The sequence below is a fragment of the Hoplias malabaricus genome, chromosome Y, assembly GCF_029633855.1.
Source record: "Hoplias malabaricus isolate fHopMal1 chromosome Y, fHopMal1.hap1, whole genome shotgun sequence".
In the NCBI taxonomy this organism is placed as follows: Eukaryota; Metazoa; Chordata; class Actinopteri; order Characiformes; family Erythrinidae; genus Hoplias; species Hoplias malabaricus.
Window position 1 is genome coordinate 16046842 of NC_089820.1, and position 21298 is coordinate 16068139.

At 36.2% G+C, this 21298-nt stretch overlaps 1 protein-coding gene across 1 annotated transcript; it reads left to right on the forward strand.

The window, feature by feature from the left end:
- Positions 1–862: 862 nt before the first annotated feature.
- Positions 863–17316, forward strand: LOC136678073 (prostaglandin G/H synthase 1-like). Its single transcript, XM_066655895.1, has 11 exons — positions 863–998; positions 1110–1202; positions 2764–2880; positions 4655–4795; positions 12108–12251; positions 12366–12547; positions 12929–13012; positions 13420–13666; positions 14158–14444; positions 15328–15475; positions 16459–17316. Exons 1-11 carry the CDS (start codon positions 992–994, stop codon positions 16812–16814), a joined length of 1806 nt encoding a protein of 601 aa, XP_066511992.1. The 5' UTR covers positions 863–991; the 3' UTR covers positions 16815–17316.
- The last annotated feature ends 3982 nt before the right edge of the window (positions 17317–21298 follow it).

Here is a 21298-nt window from a genome sequence, read left to right on the forward strand (position 1 = left end):
AATAAATGTATAAATGCTGTTATACACACAACCATATATTGAAAAAACATTTCTAGTATAACTTGTACGTTTTTAGACATCAAAATTATTTTTTTCTTCCTCATTCCTCATTTATACACATGAAAACTATAACATTTGTACCTGAGGCCATGCACGGTCTTTTTAAATACAGCGGGTCTTCGACTTACGATGTTGATTCGTTTCTACGTCGCGTCGTAAACGGATTTTCGGTGTAAGTCGGAACATACGTACATACTGTACGTAAATAACATACTGTAAGCACTTATCCTATCCTAACACAGTAATTATAAAAAACACCTCCGTCCCGTGCCGCGTATTCTTCCGCCGCGCACATCAAACACGAAGTTCGCGTTACGACGCAAAACCACTTAAGTCGAAACAAGGCTTTATAAAGAAAATGGGAGATGTGTCGTAACCACGAAACATCGTAACTCAGTACTGACGTAACCCGAGGACCTCCTGTATATGTTATTACTCCGAATTGTTTCAAATGTTGATTTTAAATCTTAATGACTAGGCATCCTGTGAATTTCCTCCATTTTATGGATTTTTTTTGGCCTGTTGAATATAAGACGTTCTTTTAGGCAGTCAGATTTGTTTTTGTTAATAAACCTATACCTAAACCCTTGGAATAATGTTTTAAATCAATTTCTTTTGGTTTTTCATTCTGCGCGTTTCTGCGAAAGACGCCCCCTGACGCCGCCCCCGGACGCTCGAACTTGTTCTACCGTAAACCACGATGTAGACTCACATAAGAGGGTCTAAGTATAAATGCCGTGACTGCGTTTTCGCGAAGTGCAGATGTCGGAATCCTCTGACTCCCCAAGACAAACAGATCTGACCTGGACTTATGCGGTGGGTGGTTTCTTGCTTTGTTCTATACGGATTCGTTTCGAGTAAGTTCGTCTGCATCTGCGCTTAAATCTACAGATTCTACTGATTTCTGGAGTTTCAAATTTCTTATCTGACAATGAAAGGTAAACACTGGAAATGTGCCTCTAATTAATATGATATTTCTTTTAACCAGGTGTCTTTTATATAACTATATCACAACTTTGCATAACCTCGGCATTTCTTTCCCCCCGCAGTGAACTCTGTTCTTCTCATTTGGGCATGCATCCTCCTGCAGGAATGCCCATTAACCCTTAGTGAAGAGGACAACTCAGAACCTGGTGATAATGGTAAATAGTCAATCAGTATGCACGTTTATTTCAACGTTTTATTTTTGGCAGCCAGGGCCTAGATTCTCTGTAGTTAATGCTAAAATATTTGCTCCACAAGTCTCCATTGTGGTAGAGACCATGTTTAAAAGGCCTTTTGCAGTTTTCACATTTGCAGGAGACAGGAATACTTTGCTTTATCTGTGGTCTTAATGGCTAAATTGAAGTCAAATGTACCTTACAACTTTCCATTCCAAAGAAAAGATGCAATAAGGATATCATTCTCATCCCAGTTAGTCTAGCCCAGAAGGTATGTGTGAGGAGTGAAGAGCATGTCTAGACATGACGGAATAGGGTCTACGTTATCAGGATCTATGTCTTTTCTAAGTATGGGCCACCTGCATTCATGCCAGATAAATGACAAAGGTGTAAACCTTAATGTTTTGCATTAAGTTTAAAGAAGTAACATTGGCAATGCATGTGCACAAAGTTTTCTTGTACATTAAAACTTAATAATAAAATACTAGCAATGCACTTGGTACATTAGCTGCATTCATTTTTTCATTCATTAATTTTTTTAATTCAAAGTTTAATTCCAGTTTGTAGATAGAGTTATATTTATCTTAAAATGTTGCACTTAATACAAAATATATTTCATACACATTTATGTTTATACTGTGTTTGGAACTGGGGATGCATTGATATTGTTACTGTGAGACAAGGATAACATATATATATTTGTTCACATATCTGTCAATAAATATACTGAATCAACATTTATGAAATGTGAAATTATATCTAATTTAACCTAAATAAACATTGCATAGAAGAATATAATTCATAGCTGCAGGGTTACAGATAAAGTGGATATAAATAATTTTTATTACGCTCTTCTGGAGTGCAATACATATTTGAAATATTTGTAATAGTTTGTAAAATCTCATCCTCTATCTTATTTTTGCAGAAAACTTTCCAATACATTCATAAATATTCTAAAGAGATGTGATATTGTAGGTCTACAGTGTACTGGATGTTTTTCTTTCAACTGCACGTAGCTAAAGGCACAGTTACGATTTAACCCTAAAGCCAGGGAACATGGCTCATGTGTGATTAACACATGTTTTACTTGTTGCTAGTGGAGTAAGATATACTTCACATTCCTTGTTGCTTTTTTCTGGGTTTCTTATGCCCTTCTGATATAGAACGAGTTTTAACAGGAACTATTATTGAAGAATAGTTGGAGAGTCTGGTTATCTCCAAAGTAATGCAGCCAGACACATTTTATTTAGAAGTTGTACTATTTTAGGGTGATGCCCCAAAAGAGGAAGCCATGAAACACTGAAAGGCAGACATATCTGTCACGTAACAGACTGCCATGCACTAGGCTATAGTTTTTGTTAACACTTTTTTTAACACTTCTAATACCAACAAAGTTTGAGACTCACTTGTCAGTTATTGAAGGTTGATTTTAGAGTTCATTATGCTATAAATAAATCATATGTACTGAAGCATGAATCAGAATGCCTTTTGAAGTATATGCTTTATTGTTAAAATGATAATTTCTTTTATGTCTTGTTTCTAGTGAATCCTTGTTGCTATTACCCTTGTCAGCACTGGGGTGTTTGTGTTAGATTTGGGTTGGATAGATATGAATGTGACTGCACTAGAACTGGATACTATGGAGAAAATTGCACTATTCGTAAGTTAAAGTTTGCTTACCTTTTCTCTTGTTCTATTATGAACACTGTTAACTGATAAACATTGTTTTTCTGTTTATTTGGATTGTTGCCAAAATGTTTAACAGCAAGAACATTTTAGCAGAAATATTCTTTAAGAATTTCAGTGCATGATACATCAAGTAAGAAATATGAGTACCATGTTGAAGCATGCTCTTTTCAGAGAATAAATCTAGAGCCCACCAGTGTTTTATGGAGCTTGGCTATTAATATAATTTGCTTAAATGTTTTAAAACTCAATTTTGACAGGCATTACAAAAGTCACCTCTTTCTCATTATTTCCTATATTAATGAAAGTAAAGTAACTGATTGTTTAATACCAAATGTAAACTGGTGAATGTATGCTTAATGTATACATTTATAAAAATAGTATTTAGACAGCAGATGTCTGTAACAATGTCTCAGACTCAGCAAAAATATAATGTTAATAAGCCAGGAGGGAGCATTTGCACACATTTTTTGGCATTACAAAAGATTGCACATACCTGGCAGACCTCTCTGGGTACCACAGTGACTCTGCCCCTAGTAAAAATAATAAGCTAAAAATGCTGAACACCTTCATGATGGAAGTGATAAAAATCTTTCAAATGATTAAGTATAGTTGTTGTACAAATATTGTGCTTTACTTTTGTTTACTTCTTTAGTTTCTTCAGGATATATACAACAATTATAATCATCCATTCATTCTTTCATTCACTGTTTGTAAACGCTTGAAGTATCATGATAATATATTTATGCCATATCACCCATCCCATACTGAGGATAAAGCCTGCTAATAGTGGGTTGAGTTTTTTATGTTCTATATTTTTTACTTATTCAAACACATATAATGTGAGCTTGGAAGCTGCTCTGACATACAACTTTAGTATCACTCATATGTTATGAAAAGAATGCATTCCTAAAAGATATTACCAATTCTTTGACCTAGGATATTATTTCTCTATGCACAGCATGTATGGATTTCAAAACTACCATACTTCCAGAAGTATGCAATCCTATAATTGAGTCTTGCAATTCAACATCAGCTTCTGTTTACTCAGTTTTTTTCCTGGAGAACTGTTTCTCAGTCAGATCTTGTGTTTTCAAACATAGGTTCCAAATTCCTGTTGCTAAGGAGAGGTTGTTAAAGCTTATTTTAATTGATCAGGGCATTTTTACTTCTACAAAACCTAATTGCACGTGTCTGTGGGATGTGCTATTCTAGCATGTTGCTTATAAAACAAGGGGTATAGTACTCCTAGGTCAGGAAGCCTATGTTTTCAGGAAACAGCCCACATTTGCTTTTTGGACCATTTAGTCTTGGCTACTTCATTTCACTTTTTTTCCAAATAGCATTACATGGCATTACAATGCAATGACTAAATTCCAGGCAGTGTTTCAGCCTTCATGAATTAGGGCACATAGTGAATAGCTTTGGTGGAGCATGCCAAAATTGATGGAATTATTGAAATTTAAGCTTGAAATGTTTAAACTGACAAAACTCTTTCACTTTCTTTATACATCTGAGTGTTGTACAAGATATTGCAGAACTCATTGTGAAATGAAATTTAAGTTTACACTAACTCACCAAACAAGGTCACAGTGAATGTTTAACCTTTTTCATTGACTTAGTTGTAAATAGAATTGTATTGTATTGTTTAATGTTATATTTAGACCCTTAAAATACAGAAAAATACTAACTGTAAAACAGTAGTTTCATGAGAATCACTTTTTTTTTTCCTCTTCTCTTGTTCATAGCTGAGTTTTGGTCTGGAGTCTTTGAGTTCCTGAGGCCGAGCCCTAACTCCGTCCATTATATTCTTACTCACTTCCGCTGGCTATGGGACCTCATCAATAAAACCTTCCTGAGAGATTTTCTTATGCGTATGGTTCTTACAGGTCAGTGGTCCATGCAACTGTTTTGTAGAAAACACGTCATTTGATGTTTCTTTTCTAATTTTCCTTGCGTTGACATGAGTTACAGGAAAAGTTTGCTGCAGCAGCTTACATATTAATATGTTGTACACCATTATCAACACCAGTTAAACAGTAATGGCAATGTAGTCATTTTCACCTAAGGGCCCTTGTTTTATTTGTTTGCAAGTTTTTTTGTTTGTTCGTTCATTCATTCATTCGTTCATTCGTTCATTCATTCAGGTAAGTCGTTAAGGACAAATTCTTATTTTCAGTGGTAGCCTAGCAAGCAGTAGATGCCAAGGAAAGGGAAATATAAAAAGCTGAGAGGAAAAACGTCTACACTACACTACACTACACTACACTACACTGTTTTAGGGACTTTAAGTGTGATGTAAAGGGAGGACCTATATAGTTAGCAGGTACTGGCTGTATTGGACTTTGTAGTTTCTGTCCTAGAAGGGCCTTATAAATGAACATAAACCACTGTATATTGCAAAAGCTGTGTAAAGAACAATTTACCAGAAAGCAAAGAGAACAGTGAAATGTCCTAAATGGGGCATTTGTAAGAAAATGGAAAGCAGATTGATAAAGAGCATCTAGTTTCTGAAGTGCATGTTTACGTCAGTCTGTAAACTTTATAACCACGATTAAGTAGAGGACAAACAGTGATTTGAACCAGAGGGATTCTGGCAGCGTGGGTGGAAGAATAAGCATTTCTACATAAAACCCAAGCTTGGCCTTAAACTTTGATTGTAGTTTATCAGTTATGGCTAGAGAAGTATAGAACACTGTCTAACCAGATACCTTCATATTTATATGATGTGACTTGTTCCAGCATAGCTCCCTTATTTGTGGTGAATTTAAAGAGGGGGAAGTCAAATAATTTTTCTGACTAAACCACATTATCTTGGCTTTTGACATGTTTAAGGATGGCAAAGGCATTTTGAACCAGTGGAATAAACTGTAGAGACTTGAAGACATGGATGAATGCATTACCAGGAGCAGGAGGAATGTTGTAATTGTATTGTTTAAAGTATGTTTAAAGTTAACTATCTGTAAATTTATTCATATTTGCATGCCATTTATTATCTAATGATTATATAAATTTACCACAAAAAGTTAGGAAATATGTGTTTGGTAGATTATTTCTTTGTTGTAACAATGCTTCTTGGAAATGAATCTTTTACTGTTGGGAAGCCTGTTAATTTCCCTTTTAAAATGGTGCCACATTTGGAGGGAACATGCATTTGTGGGATGAGCAGTAGAGCTGAGTATGTGGATTGCACCTATGAAAATTTGGCAAATCTTCTCTGCTGTTGCTATTGGCATTTGTTTTGAGCTTCTGGTACCCCCAGGTGTTGCCAATCACCTTTGAGCATGGGCCCTGCTACAGTGGTCAGTAAGTGTCTGCTCCAAGTATCGGCAAGCCATGTTTGACTGATCTGGTTAGGGCCCTTGCGATAGGGCAACTTTAAGCTGGTGTTCCACAAAAACAATTTCTTGCATTATTTGGAGTGAGCCCTAGTTCCATTTCCAAATTGTAGTCCAAGATCCATAAACAGGGAATGTCAGAGACAGGCTGCGAAGCTGGTGTCCCAAGAAGATCCCAAGAAGCTGGTGTCCCAAGAAGCTGGTGTCCCAAGAACCCTGTCAGCACTCACGTACCGTGTTCTATAGATTTGCAGTCAAGGTTGCACATGCACTGGAACCTGAGTCCAGATTCTGCCTATGGCAGTTGGATCGTAGGGTCAATGTGTAGAGAAGATGTGGAGAATGCTATGCTGATTGCTGCACCGATAGGTTAACATCTTTTGGTGGAGGCAGTGCGTGATGTTGTGAGGTGGCGTCTCCCTCACTGGAAGAACAAGGCTTGTCATCATTGGAGGCAATTTCAATGCAGAGAAATGTCAAGATGAAATTTTGCAACCAATGGCAATCCCAAATCTCCACAGTCTGGGACAGAACTCTATCCCTCAAGATGACAGCGCTCACCCACACAGAGCAGGGTTTATCAGAGACTACCTCCAGAATTTGGGAGTGGAGAGGATGGAATGGTTCTGACCTGAACCCCATAGAACACTTGTGGGATCAGCTTGGGCGTGCTGTTAATGTCACATTGACCAAAACAACCACGTTGACTGACTTGCGACAAATGCTGGTTGAGGAATGGGATGCCATCCCACAGCAGTGTGTGACCAGGCTGTTGACCAGAATGAGGAAGAAGTGCCAGGCTGTTGTGGCTGTGTATGGTTCAACCCACATACTCAGCTCTACTGCTCATCCCACACATGCATGTTCCTTAAAAAACGGACACCAGTTAAAAGGGGAATTGACAGGCTTTCCAACAGTATTGTTGGACCAAGAAGCATTGTTAAAACTAAGAGACTATCTACCAAACACCAATTTCCTTTATATATATATATATATATTTTTATTTTTTTATTTTTTTATTTTATTTTTTTTTCTTCATCCGAATATCATGATAACAATACATTTGCATGGTATGGTGTACGGAAATGAAGAAGGGAGATATATGATGTACTTTAATGAACAGAAACTGTACTGACAAAAACTAGACAATATCTACAAGTGACAAATAATAAACAGAAAATGACAGACACATTAAAATATGAACAAACAGAGGGAGAAAACCTAAAGGCACTGGGCTAAAAATAAGGCCAAAAAAATTAATAAATAGGACTAAGGACCAACATAGAGAACAGAGCAAGAGTAACTTAAGAACTAATAGAAAAGAGAGATATGGATTATAGGTGACTAGACTGAGACATAGGAGAATGGCAAAAATAAATGCAGGTTAACAACCAAAGACACAATACAAAAGAGGGACAGAAACAGTGCAGGGAACAGAGGGCTGTAATTTTGTTTTATACAAAGTTCTATGGGGAATAACATCATTTAAGCTCTGTCTCACTGCACTATTTACACCCAAGCATAGCACAGTTAGTACACAGTAAATTCACCAGTGTTAAATCAACAATATAAGAGTTAACTTAACACTGAGAGTGTTAAATTATTACACAAACAGTGTTAATTTAACACCTGTGAATTTACTCTGTAGGTGGTTACAGCCTTAGTAAGTGTTATAAGCCACAGCCTTAGCCAAACTGAATGCTAAGTCTCACACTTTCTTACATACATCTTGCCCTCAGTGTAGTAGCTTATCCTGTGAAATAAACTGTAGGCAATATACATCATCAAACTTCACATTAACAACCTGCAAATGGACCTCTAACAGCTGATAGACATCAGTCTAGGTTTCAGCACAGATTCCAAGATAAATATTTGCAAAGTGCACATTGGTTTGGGATTTAGTCATCATCTCTTGCTTCACTGAAACACTTTGTGTAAATCAAAAAGATATGCTCCATGTATTTAGATGGGGTCTATATCCAGGATGTGGATGAAAGAGATATAAAAGCTGAGTCAAGAAGCATTGCATCGCACTAGTTATGAACTCTTTGAAGCCTTTGAGGTTTACCACATTTTTAAGCTTATCAGAATGTTGTAATAACAAAAGTCGTTTGATAAGTAAAATAAACTGTTTATTATCTAAATTCCAGACCTGACTAAACTTAAGCCCCTGCTTATTCACTCTGCATTTGAAGGCAATTGCAGTTGTGTACACTGCCATATGTGTATCTTACACTTATCTGGCCAGAGGCATGTCGGCAAGACATATAATTATTGTGATATAAATAGATTATCTAACGTAAATATATATGTTAATGTTGTACACAAGTGGGAAGTGTGGCATGTTTATAGAGCATGTTTTTTTTTTGGACATGACAAGAGTAGGTAAACAACTCGCTATTTTAATGAATTCAAAATATATTGGACAGCCTGACATGTATAATTTGCTTTGTGGTCCATGGTTACACGGTTAGCTACAGGGCTAAACTGCTTGATGGTAACCCTATAATGTTTCTCATGTTACTAAATTTAAAGCTCATTCTAGGGCTCGGTCAGACTTTTGCAACAGTGATAGTTAGCTTAGTTAGCTTGAACTGAAAAACACACATAGAAATGTTTAACAGCTAATCATATCAGCAGTGGTTTCCTTTGAAAAGAAGTGGAGGCAGAAGACATGGTGATCTAATGCGAGTGTAGTGTGTTGGCTCATTTTCAAATGCAGCTGTAGATGGCTCTGTGTACACAATCTAACACAATCTGAAATTCTAAAGCCGTAGGGGATCCATAAAGCTATGAGAAAGACATGCTTGTGTCTCGTGCCCTGATGTTAATGTTACCAAGCTGCCAAATAACAGTATCTGTAATACTATTAATTAAAGGGCTGTTAACTTTAACTTTTAACTATTAACTTTCAGAGCTAACTTAATCTTAACTTCATCTAAACAGTCCCTGCTGAGGATGTATCATCTTATTCAAAACAGAAAACCACATGTGCACTGAAGAAATGAAAGCTGCTTATCAGTTTGGAACTGATCTGTATTTATGGAGGTCATTTGATAGCAGTAAAAACAAATATCTTTTAATTATCTGTAACATTCTCTTGGTTTACTTTAATTCCAAACAGCATAGCATTTACCTAATGTGCCTCTAGACCCAGGCATAATATACAATGTCAGAGAAAGGTATGTTATTGTTGACTAAATATAGAAAACAGTGCATATGTATCTTTAAAAGTACAAGAGTGGTTTTAAAATCCAGTTTAGTTTCCTAAAGGTACATTACATTTTTTCCCTAGAGGGAGAGGTGAATATTTGTAAGCTTTTATTAGAGAACTGTGCAAAATAAAATAATAAAATAAATGTCCTGGAGGTGAAATTGAGTCTATGAAATCAAATCAACCTAAAAACTTTACTTTATATATAATATGGTAAATAAATAAAGTTGAGATGGTACAATTACGTTCCCTAACTAATGTGAAAGAACATGTACCCTTTAAGGTACCAGCACATATGTCTGAGAGCGTAGATGAAGAAGCTAGTATCGACTCTTTTATGTTAGTAGTTATCCTATGTTCTGTGTGCCATTACCACTAAGATAGATATTAGTGTTTACTTGTACCCTGTAATGGCGGTAAGACCCTCCACTAACAAAACATCCTGCCCATATTTACCCAGACTCTGTCTTGGGTTGTGGCCCAGAGTGAGTGTTGATTTATTACTTTATCACTTCCTCCCATAATTCTGTGAAAAATAGTTCTCTTTCCTCCTCTTTAATCCTTTTGTAAGAGTTCTCCATATTATTAATGCCCCACATACTATGACCTAGTTTGTGTTCAACAGTGGATAGTAACAAAGTAAATGTAATTTGTTAATGTACCTAAGAAGTTTTTTTCTGTATCTGTAATTTACAGGATTATTTTTATTTTGGGCAGGATTTTACTTTAACTTCACTAATTTGACACAAAGTCAAATATCTTACGTATTACTCCACTACATTATGAGAAAATACTTGCATTTAAAAATGTAATTTAAAAAAGAAAAAGTGTGTAATCTCACTTATCAAGTTACAGCGTGTAATTTGTTAAAGTGGGTTGGCCTGGACAGAGCTCCAGTGTCAGTGCAGTAGCGTTGAGTGCCAGCAGAAGTTTGTATGCCAAAAGAATGGAGGAAAACCTCAACCTGTTACAGCAGCTCTGGCACCCCAAAGCCTAAAATGCTGAAGTTTTATTTTATTATTAAGCACGAAACTTGAAACTAAGATGCCCCTAATTCTTAAACCAAAATGTAATTTCACAGCAGCTGGGTTCTACCTAATGGACAGAATTTGCCTTCAGTGTTTTATGCTTTATAATACTTTTAATGGATATCAGTGTCAGAATAATTAATGAGCATTAATTTTGAGTATTGAAATATTGGTGAAACAAGAATGACTCTGAAGTATTTTTACCTAAAATTAGTTGATTAATCAAGAGCCTTCTTATAAAATGAATAGTTTTGTATTTTGAGAATCTAAACCGAGGACATTTATTTTTACTGGAGTAATATTTTACCTTGAGTATTTGTACTTTTACTGATGTACATGATCTGTTTACTTTGTCCACCACTGGTCTTCATATCAAGGATGAGTTGCTTTGTCATATTTTTTATTTTTTTATGGGGCTACGTTCTCTCTTGTGTCAGTTGGGCCCCTCCTTGGAATGGGTTTTCGTTTACTCTGCAGCAAGCCTTCAAATTCCTCACATCTCTTTACTGCTGCCATTGATTTGTGGTGCTGGAGGGCTTTCTGCTATCTCACTGGTTAACCCTGCAGAACCGTGCACAAGATGTAAACTTAGCACAGTGACATAATAGCCCATTTAGAAGCTGTACATATTAGCCATTTTGTAATGTGTAATTTGCTGCTGAAGTCATATAGTAAGTGCCCTGCTCAATTTTTGTATATGCAATATTTGACAAACTATCTCCTTACAAAAGACCTACAACTCAGTGAGGCCAAGAAATAAGAAAAATCTAAAAATCCTTGTGTACAGAAATGAAAGCCCAAAGGGTTAACATAGACAGAGAAAATTCAGTGCTTCTGTATGTTATAGCAGTAAATTATTAGACTGACAAAAGGAAATGAGCTTTTAGGTGATATATTTGTTTAGCAAGGGTAGACCCCTTTCACAGGACATGCGTTGAGCACAAGGCTACCGCACCCATTCGTGTCAAAATATTAGACAGAGCAAAGTTAGTCCTTTGGATTTACGCAAATGCATATGATATGATAAATATCAGTTGTTACTGTCTAGTAGGTTATAGAAAATCGTATTTGATCTCTAAAAATGTAAAGCTGTAGTTGTTATGTATTATGAAATCTTTCTTGTGTATTATATTGTTGCTATTGTATGTGTATTTGTTTTTATTCATGTGACTGAGTGGCTAGATTTTAAGGAATCACATAACTAATAGTATTGTATTACATTTTAATGTGCCCTTGGGAATAAGTGCTTACCTCCGTGTCCTGCTCGTCTGGATTAGTGTGTACCCAGGGATTGGGCAGATACTGTGTTTGTTTGTCTGGAAAAATGAGAAGGAAACTAAGAAGACTTACAAGCCAGACTACAGACACAGTAGATGTGCTTTTGTGACTTATAAATCCATTGGACCTTAACATTGTCCTATCTTACGATTTTATTGGTCAGGCTGTAGACATGAGGTATATAGAATGTAATTAATTAATGGGGTAGGTTTTTAACTTCTGCATAATTATTTTGTAATGGTATTCTTTACATTTACATAAAACATCAAATATTTTTTTTCTGTGAATGTCATGTCTAAACATTATTGTGATTCCTTGTTTATAAACCTCTGTTCTATTACAGTGAGATCCAACCTAATCCCAAGCCCCCCTACCTACAACTCTAAGTATGACTATATAAACTGGGAGTCCTATTCTAATATCACCTACTACACCCGACTTCTGCCCCCAGTGCCACTGGACTGCCCGACACCTATGGGGACCAAAGGTAGGCTCTTTGTAATTTCTTTGCAATATTTTTTGGTATGAAAATATCCTGTCTCAGCTGCCTCAGTCTTATTGCCAGGTCAGCTGTTGTTAACTGGATTCCATTTCTCTGCAGGGAAAATACAGCTTCCAGACCCCAAGCTGCTGGTGGAGAAGTTCATGCTGAGGCGGAAATTCAGGCCGGATCCTCAGGGAACAAATCTGATGTTTGCATTTTTTGCTCAGCATTTCACCCACCAGTTCTTCAAGACACACAATCGGGTGGGGCTGGGCTTCACTAAAGCCCTGGGCCATGGGGTAAGCTCCTTCATAAGACGTTTGGAAAACAGCAGGGGAGACCTTTGAAATAGATCAGAGATGTGATCATTAGAACTTGTGTTGTACTTGTGTCTTGGCCCAGATATTAATGGGGAAAGGATTGTAATCCCATTGTAATACGGATAGTAAAACAAGGCCATTTAATATTTTACTTAACACTTAACTTTGTGGTTTTTCTGGATGTGTGTAGCTATCGTATTTTACATGCTCTGTGATTAGTTTGCACAGGGAGTGGACTCTGTATAATAATGAGACATTGATAGAGAACATTTTATATCCACACTCATTGAAATGAGGCACATGCAGTAGACGTTTAATACATTTTAACACATTCCGATGTTTTATGGATTTAATGCACAGGTGGATGCTGGTCATGTCTATGGAGATAATTTAGACCGACAGCTGGATCTTAGACTTCACAGAGATGGGAAGCTGAAGTATCAGGTATGGTAACTAGTGTGAAATGCCTGATATGCTCTAAAAATCATCAACAGTGTAAAGCTTATCATGCCTCAGAATTTGTATAGATGACCTCAGCACTAATACATACTGTTGGTGCACAACATGAAATTAATTCTTTCTTTACATTTTTGACTACAGTAATTTATTTCCCATAAAAAAAGCCTGGGCATATGTATTTATATTTATGATGCATATCAACTATAATGTAGGTGTAGCTAGAGCCTGTGAAGGTGTTGTAAAATGACATCATGATTTTTCTGTAATTTCCTTGAATCACTTTCTGGTATGGGATGAATTTTTTTTTGTAAGAATTCTTAACATTTTTCTGATAAGGGAATCTGCTTTGTGGATTTCACTACTTTATCTTAACCCTTTCTCTACTTACACAGATCATAAAGGGAGAGATGTACCCACCTACAGTGACAGAGACAAATGTGAACATGAGTTACCCTAAATCAGTCCCTCCAGAAGGGCAGATGGCCATAGGTCAGGAAGTGTTTGGCCTGCTGCCTGGCTTAAGCATGTATGCCACCTTGTGGCTGCGTGAACACAACCGTGTTTGTGATATTCTGAAAAAAGAGCATCCTACCTGGGGAGATGAGCAGCTGTTTCAGACGACCAGACTGATTATTATAGGTAATAGGATATAGCCATACACTCTATAACTTGTATCTTGTTTAGCATTTGTAGCTTGTACCTTCTTGGTTGTAGTTTATCTAATGTATAAAATTATGTAAATTATTTGAAAACATAAAAATGTTGGAAGATAAGGGTGCACCAGCATTGAAACTGTGAGCCATGGTGGACAACTTATACAGAAACATTTATGTCTTTCACTGTTTTCAAAAATAAATATGAAAGACCCCTGTAGCGAGCTGCATTTAGTTCAATGCTATTAGGAGCCTAACCTTGTAGTACTACCTAGAAGCTGACTGCATTTGTTTCAATGGTGTTTGGAGTCACCTATTTGTACTGGTTAGGATGCATTCTTTGAGCAGATGACAAAGAACTTATGTAAGTTGTGCTAGAGAAATGTGCTAAAAAAGTTATTATATGACACAGGTTATATGAAATTTCAGTGGGTTTATATTCTAATGTTCTGAATCTTAATTTGGAATATTTTGCAGGTGAAACTATTCGGATTGTGATAGAGGAATATGTTCAGCACCTGAGTGGCTACTATCTGAAGTTGAAATTTGACCCGACCCTGCTCTTCCGCTCACAGTTTCAGTACCAGAATCGCATCGCTGTGGAGTTTAACCAACTGTACCACTGGCACCCTCTGATGCCTGACAGCTTCTTTATTGACGGAGATGAAATTCCTTATTCGCAGTTCATATACAACACATCCCTCCTTACACACTATGGTATAGAGAAACTGGTCCAAGCTTTCTCAACCCAAGCAGCAGGACAGGTAGAGGTCCTTTTACATCTTTTACAATCTTCATAGGTTTTAGTAAAGATATTTCTATACTGTATAGAGCAATAAAATCTCAAAGAATCATATACATTTTAAAATATTTCTTTGTAGAACCCTTGAGTGTTTCAGTGTGGTTACAAGTCAGTATGGTTTTATGTTGAACTTAAAGAATCAATAATTTTATCTCAGTGTCCAATATTATTAACTTTTCCTATTATTGGAGTGGTCGCTTAAAACTGTTTAAACATTCTAATGACTTTACCAGAGACCTAAGGTGGGTTCCAGTGGGAGAGGTATGATATTAATTTCTCAGGAACTTGTACACAGTAAGTTCACTGAGAGTTCACTGAGAGTGTTAGGTTATTACACTAACAGTGTTAATTTAACACTAATAGTGGTGAATTTACTGTGTATCATGTTTGGAAATGTGGAGTAGTGCTCTGAGAAATATTTAACCTCTGCAGTGCAGTTCTCATTAGAGGAGTAGCGTTTGTGGTAATGTACGTTGACGACTGTTAGTAAGAATATGATTAAATCTAAACCTAAGCAAAACCACCTCAAAGCCAGCTTATACTAAACTCCTCTGGCAATTTACACCAAGAACTCAACAGCAATTTAAAAAATGTCCACCCATGCTTAGAACATTCTTTTAGTGCACCAACACTAAGCTCCTGATGCCCACTGCCACTGAAAAAAAAGGTTTTCTGTAAAAATGATCCAAATTCTGTCTTTGCCTTTTGTGATTCTTAATTTCCAAGTTTGTTTGCATCTGCAAACACACATACACACACACACACACACACACACACACACACACACTTCCCCCTGGTTACTGGTTCATCAAAATAATACTGTTTTTGTTTTCTTTTCCTCACAGGTTGGAGGAGGTCATAATATGCATCAGGTAGTGACCAGAGTAGCAGAAGGAGTTATTAAAGAATCCAGAGAACTTCGCCTAAGGCCATTCAATGAGTATCGCAAGAGATTCAACTTAAAACCATATACATCGTTCTCTGAATTTACAGGTATTTATTTACATAAATAATCATATATCAGATTAGATGGTCATGACTTGTACATGATAAGCTAATGTAACTACCTCATAAAGCTGTAGCTGTTGTCATATGATTTCACTATAGTTCTATAGTATCTTATATTAGTTGATAATTAATAATGTTCTAGAGTATGAAAAACAGAATTATTTTATTACTGAAAGCCTGGTAAATATCATGATAATCCATATTTATATACAGTAGTGCTTCTGAATGACTCATATACACGTACATTTGTTATTACATGTAGGATTGCAAACAGCAGGAATAACAGTAATTAATACAAATGGACGGTACTGGATACAAACAATTATCTTAGTGGAACTAATCTCACAAAGAAAAAATCTGCATTACATCACAGTTTTTGTTTAAAATGAAATATTATATTAAAAACATAAAAAAATGTAAAAGATAAAAATAAAAAATAGTAGTGGCTTCCATGTAAGAATTGGTCTTTCCATCTGATTATGAGTTTGATATCATAGCATTCCATGTACGGGAGCCAAAGTGGTACAACTGACCTCACCCTCTCTCTACTGACAGTTTTTCAGTTAGAAAAGATATGCTGGCTAAGTTCACACTTATTAGAGAAAGCGTGTGCTAATCTGATCCCTTCCTGCATGGCAGCACTCTGAGTGAGAGAGCCATAACCATTAATTCAAATGTAAGAATAGGGTTTACAGATCTAATAAGTTTTACAGATCTCTACAGGTCTCATAATATTATGGTTTCTAGAACTTAAAAAAAGGTCCATAAACGGGAATGAAGAACAGTTAACCTTAAAGAGTTCAGATGATTTCACAAGTTTATAGTTGAATTTTTCCACTACAGTGGTCTTAAAGTTCCCAAACATTCAGATCTATGCTTTCAGAATATTTCAGAAAGTATCCAGAATACAAAATAATTGTTGTCATATTTTGCTCCTACACATACTTCTACCCTTTTCTTTTTTTTAGGTGAGAAAAAAATCGCACGTGAGTTGGAGGAGCTCTATGGGGATATTGATGCTCTGGAGTTCTATCCAGCGCTGTTGCTGGAGAAAACCCGACCTGGTAACATATTTGGAGAGAGCATGGTGGAAATGGGGGCACCATTTTCTCTGAAAGGCCTTCTGGGAAATCCTATATGTTCACCGGAGTACTGGAAGCCCAGTACATTCGGGGGTCAAATTGGCTTTGATATTGTCAACTCTGCTACACTGGAGAAACTGGTTTGCCTCAATACTAAATGGTGTCCCTATGTGGCCTTCTATCTTCCTCCGTCAGACTCTCACCAACAAGGGAAAACAATTGAATCTCGTTCTGAATTGTAGCCAAAAGAAAGATTCATTAAAAGAACTGTGAGTTGTTAGAAAAATGCCGTCGGAAATGCTCTGTAGAGACAAATACCAAATGTTTACACAGTCTGCAGACCGAATTCACTGATGCAATAATTTAGTCATATTCTGCAAGTTTACTGATATATCCAGTAAGTAGTAAATGAGTGTAAATTAAACAGTGATGAATGTAATGAGTAAATAAAATTGGCCAGTCTTGGGACCAGTGTCCCCTATGCACTATAGCAGTGTGATTGCCTTAATTGGAAGAAACCTTAAATAGCAGTGCCATCAAAGAACATAAGAGTTAATGTTGATACCTATTTCCATTACATTTCAAGAGTCAAAGACCCACATTCCTTTATTTACTTAATACCATCAGTTACCAAGTAAAATGTAGTCATTATTCAGCCTCAGGAAAACAGAAAAGAAAAAACATTTACATATATTTACAAAACCTCAACAACTATATAGAGTAATGGCCAAAAGTTTTGAGACTAAGACAAATTTTGGTTTTCTTTTTGCTGCTTTTTTTTTTTTTTTTAGATATTTTTGTGAGATGTTTTTATGGCATACTGCAGTACAACTATAGGAATGAATAAGTATTTTAAGTTTTATTAAAAAATACATAAAGTGTATGCAAAGACTCAATATTTATAGTGTTGACCCTGCTTTTTCAAGACTTCTGCAATTCACTGTAGTATGCTAGATTTCAGCTTCTAGGCCAAATACTGACTGATGACAACCCATTTATCACAATTTCTGTGTTTTTGTTAACCAACCCATTGAGGATTAGCCACAGGCTCTCAATGAGATTGAGATCTGGGGAGTGTCCTGGCCATGGACCCACAATTTCTGTGTTTTGTTCAGTGATCCACTTAGTTATCACTTTTGCCTTATGACATGTTGCTCCATCATGCTGGAAAAAGCATTGTGTGTCACCAAATTGCTTCTGGATTGTTGGAAAAAGTTGCTCTTGGAGGATGTTTTGATACTATTCTTTATTCATGGTAGTGTTAGTTAAAACTGTGAGTAAGCCCACTCCTCTGGATGTGAAGATTCCCCAAATATTAAGGGTCTCAGGATGCTGTACTATTAGCAAGACACAGGAATCATGGTAGTGCTCACCTTTTCTTTTCCAGACAATAATTTTTTCCAGATGTCCCAAACATTCTAAAAGGAGCTTCATCAAATAGTTTTGCACTGCCAGACTCTCTAGGGAGACTCTACAGAGAGAGTACTTTTCGTCACTTAACGTGGCCAAGAACCGCCAACTACCTCAGCAAAAGAAATTTGACTGACACTCAAAAAAACCAACCACAAGTATGCTATTTTGGCATGACGTGTAGAAAGAGGCAGATAGCCAATCAGAATGAAACTGGCAGAACCCTTACAGTGATGCCAACTTAACTCACTGAAAGAATCAGACTCGCCATCAGCTTGTGGGCAGAGCATCTGTGGCTCAGACTACAGAGAAAATAACTACCCGAGTCGTCTGCAGTCCAATCCCTGTACATCCTGCATGTCAGTCTGTCCTTAATGTTTTTCTTGGAGAGAATTGGCTTCTTTGCTGTCCTAGGCACCAGGCCATCCTCCTAATGCTTTTGCCTTACTGGGCTTGCAGATGCATTTGCATCTGCCTGCTGCCATTCTGAGCAAGCTGCACTGGTGGTGACCCAATCCTATATCAGAATCTCTTTTGTAGTCGGTCCTGGCACTGGTTTGCCTTTGTGTGCCGAAGCCTTCTTCACATCAATGGAACCTCTCTCCTTGAAGTTCTTGATGATCCAGTAAATAGTTGATTTAGATGCAACCTCACGAGAAGCAATGTCCTTGACTCTGAAGCCATTTTCATGAGAAACAATATGATACCTAACATGAATTCTGTGAAGTTAAACACTTTCTCCTGAGCTAACAAATAGATCACTGAAACTATGTTACTAGGTCATTATATGGCAGGGCTGAAATGCTGTGGAAATTGGGTTTTGTACATTTTCAAGGAAAGGAATAGCTTTGCAATTAATTAAGAGTTCATGTGATCACTGTTCACAAAATAGTTAATGCAAATCGCCATTTTAAAAACAGAAGCAGCAAACCACACAGACCAAGCATAAAACCACAATTTGTATCTCAAACCTTTGGCCATGACTGTATATGTAATTACAAATTTCAGTATTTAGTGTTCCTCTTTCCGTTTCTTATTTTTTTCTAAGAACTCTCAAGGGCAATTATTCCATCCCCTGAATCTGTTCATAGAAGTTGAATGCATTTTCTGCATCTCACAATCCAAGAAAGATCAGAATCCAAACTCATTAAGTCATGTTAAGATCTGGCCTGGGCCTGTCCTTTGTTTTCTGTATCAGCTATGGTCAAATCTTCAAAGCTTTTGCAAAACTAGTCCATATATTTTACCCTTTAAAATGTTTTAAAGGGTATGTAGGGAAGAAAAAATTGAAAGCACTCCTTGTTTTTTTAAAGTGATGCCATTTCCATGTCTGATAATGTTAAACATCTATTAATGAGGTTAGGCTTTTGGAGCCACGTCCATTTTTAATCATGTAGTTTTCTACTATGATGCAGTTGCCATTGCAATATTTTTATTAGTTGTCACAGTATTCCTTCCAGTTAAGCATTGCTCTTCAGTGAATCTAAAAGTATTAATATGTGTTATATTAAATGTAGATTTTTAGTATGTGATAGCTGCCACTATGTTTAGATGATGCACTGAACAATTCATGTTACTTTACAAGTAGTCTGCAACTGCCTGTCAAAGCCAAAGTGCTACTTTTGATAACTGGATTTAAGCTGAGAACATAGATTCTATACATTAAATTTCTAGATTGTATCATCTTTTGATGACTGTTTTATTTCTTTTTTATTTGTTTGCACATTTGAGTATATTTCTGTTGCTATTTCTTCACATTAATATCTTCTTGACAGTTACCAGTTCAAATACTTAAGTAGTTCCAGTACTTCGAGAGGAAATAATTTTGTGGACAGTTATTAAACAAAAAAGATGTATCAACATGAAGAAAATAAAGAAAGTTTTTTTAAACATTCTCTATATTTTTCAGTCTGTTTAATACAGGTTAACACATTTAAATAACCCTCAGGCTTCAGTGCAGCCTATTTTCTAGGCAAAATATTCGCTATCATTTTGTGATATCTGGTTAAAATTAAATGCTTCCAGGAATGAAGTAAAAAAATAAATAAAATGTCAGCACGACATTTATTACCTGTTTTTCTGTATTTCAGATAAACACAATAGCTGTCTGGTGCTGACATTTATTACAGTGTATAAATATAATGATGTGTAATGTTGATAAAAAAGATATCAGAGGATTCAAAACAGTGACATAGCACAACCTTTGGTAAATGTAAATATAACAGTCATGTTATTGTTAGTGAGAACATTATTATAGACTAGTATATATAAAACAGTGGTTCCCAAACATTTCTGTAGTGTTCCCTTTTGTAGCTAAGAATATTTTTTGAGCCTCCTCTCCGACACAAATTCTAGCAGTGCTGAAACATGCCTCTGAACCCCCTACTTGGGAAGCACTTAAAATTTTTGTATTTTCTGGAAATATTTTAGTTACTCTAATGGGGCCACAGCACCAGTTCTTAGGAGGAAAACAAAATATTAGCACAAGCCATCCCAATCGAATTATCTAGTTATAAGTACTGATTTTGTCAAACAAAACTTAGCATTTACAATTGTTGATTAGACGAGAGGATGGTAACACTTTACTACAGGTGATCATTTATAAGGTTATATTACACCTACATATGCCTTTCACAACAATTGACAAAGTCATATATACACTGTAAAAAATGTCTGTGAATTTATCTGTATATATATCTGTATATATAAATTATATCTGTTTTTTAACAGAAAAGTACTTTAAACAAAACAGTCCTTAACTGTAAAATGTATGATTGCCAAAAATGTTACCATATATTTTACGGTGAAATTCTGGTAACCACAGCTTCCAGTATTTTACTGTAAATTATACTGATTTTTTTTTTACAGTGTAGGCATCTATAAAGGCATGTTTCAGCAGGGCTTATATATGTGCCTTATAAACTAGTAAAATGTTTCCAAAAACATTACTTCAACTGTTACCAGATTTTATCATTTGGACCATTTCTGCAGGTGAATTAGTCATAAAATGTCCGTAGATGGCTTCAGTGGGTTAAAAAACGACTTTATTTTAGCACATCCTCTCAGGCTGTAAAACTCTACTCCACAGAGCTAGCATGTTTTGAAACATTTAAAAAATGAACTATTTTCTTTTAAAACAGCATTCTAATGCACCATCAACGTGCCTCCCAAAAATTTCTTTCATTTCCCATGGTGAGCAGAAGAAACCATTTGGTCATGTTCAATCCTGGAACTGGTGTGAGGCCCAGGAGGCCCAAAAACAGAGCTGATGGTGGGACCCCCAGAGGTGGATGCTGAGGGGTAGAAGTGGACATCC

Excerpts from the sequence above, each read along its gene's own strand:
- LOC136678073 (XM_066655895.1), top strand. Across the intron at positions 1,203-2,763 it reads CTCAGAACCTGGTGATAATG|TGAATCCTTGTTGCTATTAC; the intron begins GTAAATAGTCAA and ends TCTTGTTTCTAG. Across the intron at positions 13,667-14,157 it reads GACCAGACTGATTATTATAG|GTGAAACTATTCGGATTGTG; the intron begins GTAATAGGATAT and ends AATATTTTGCAG.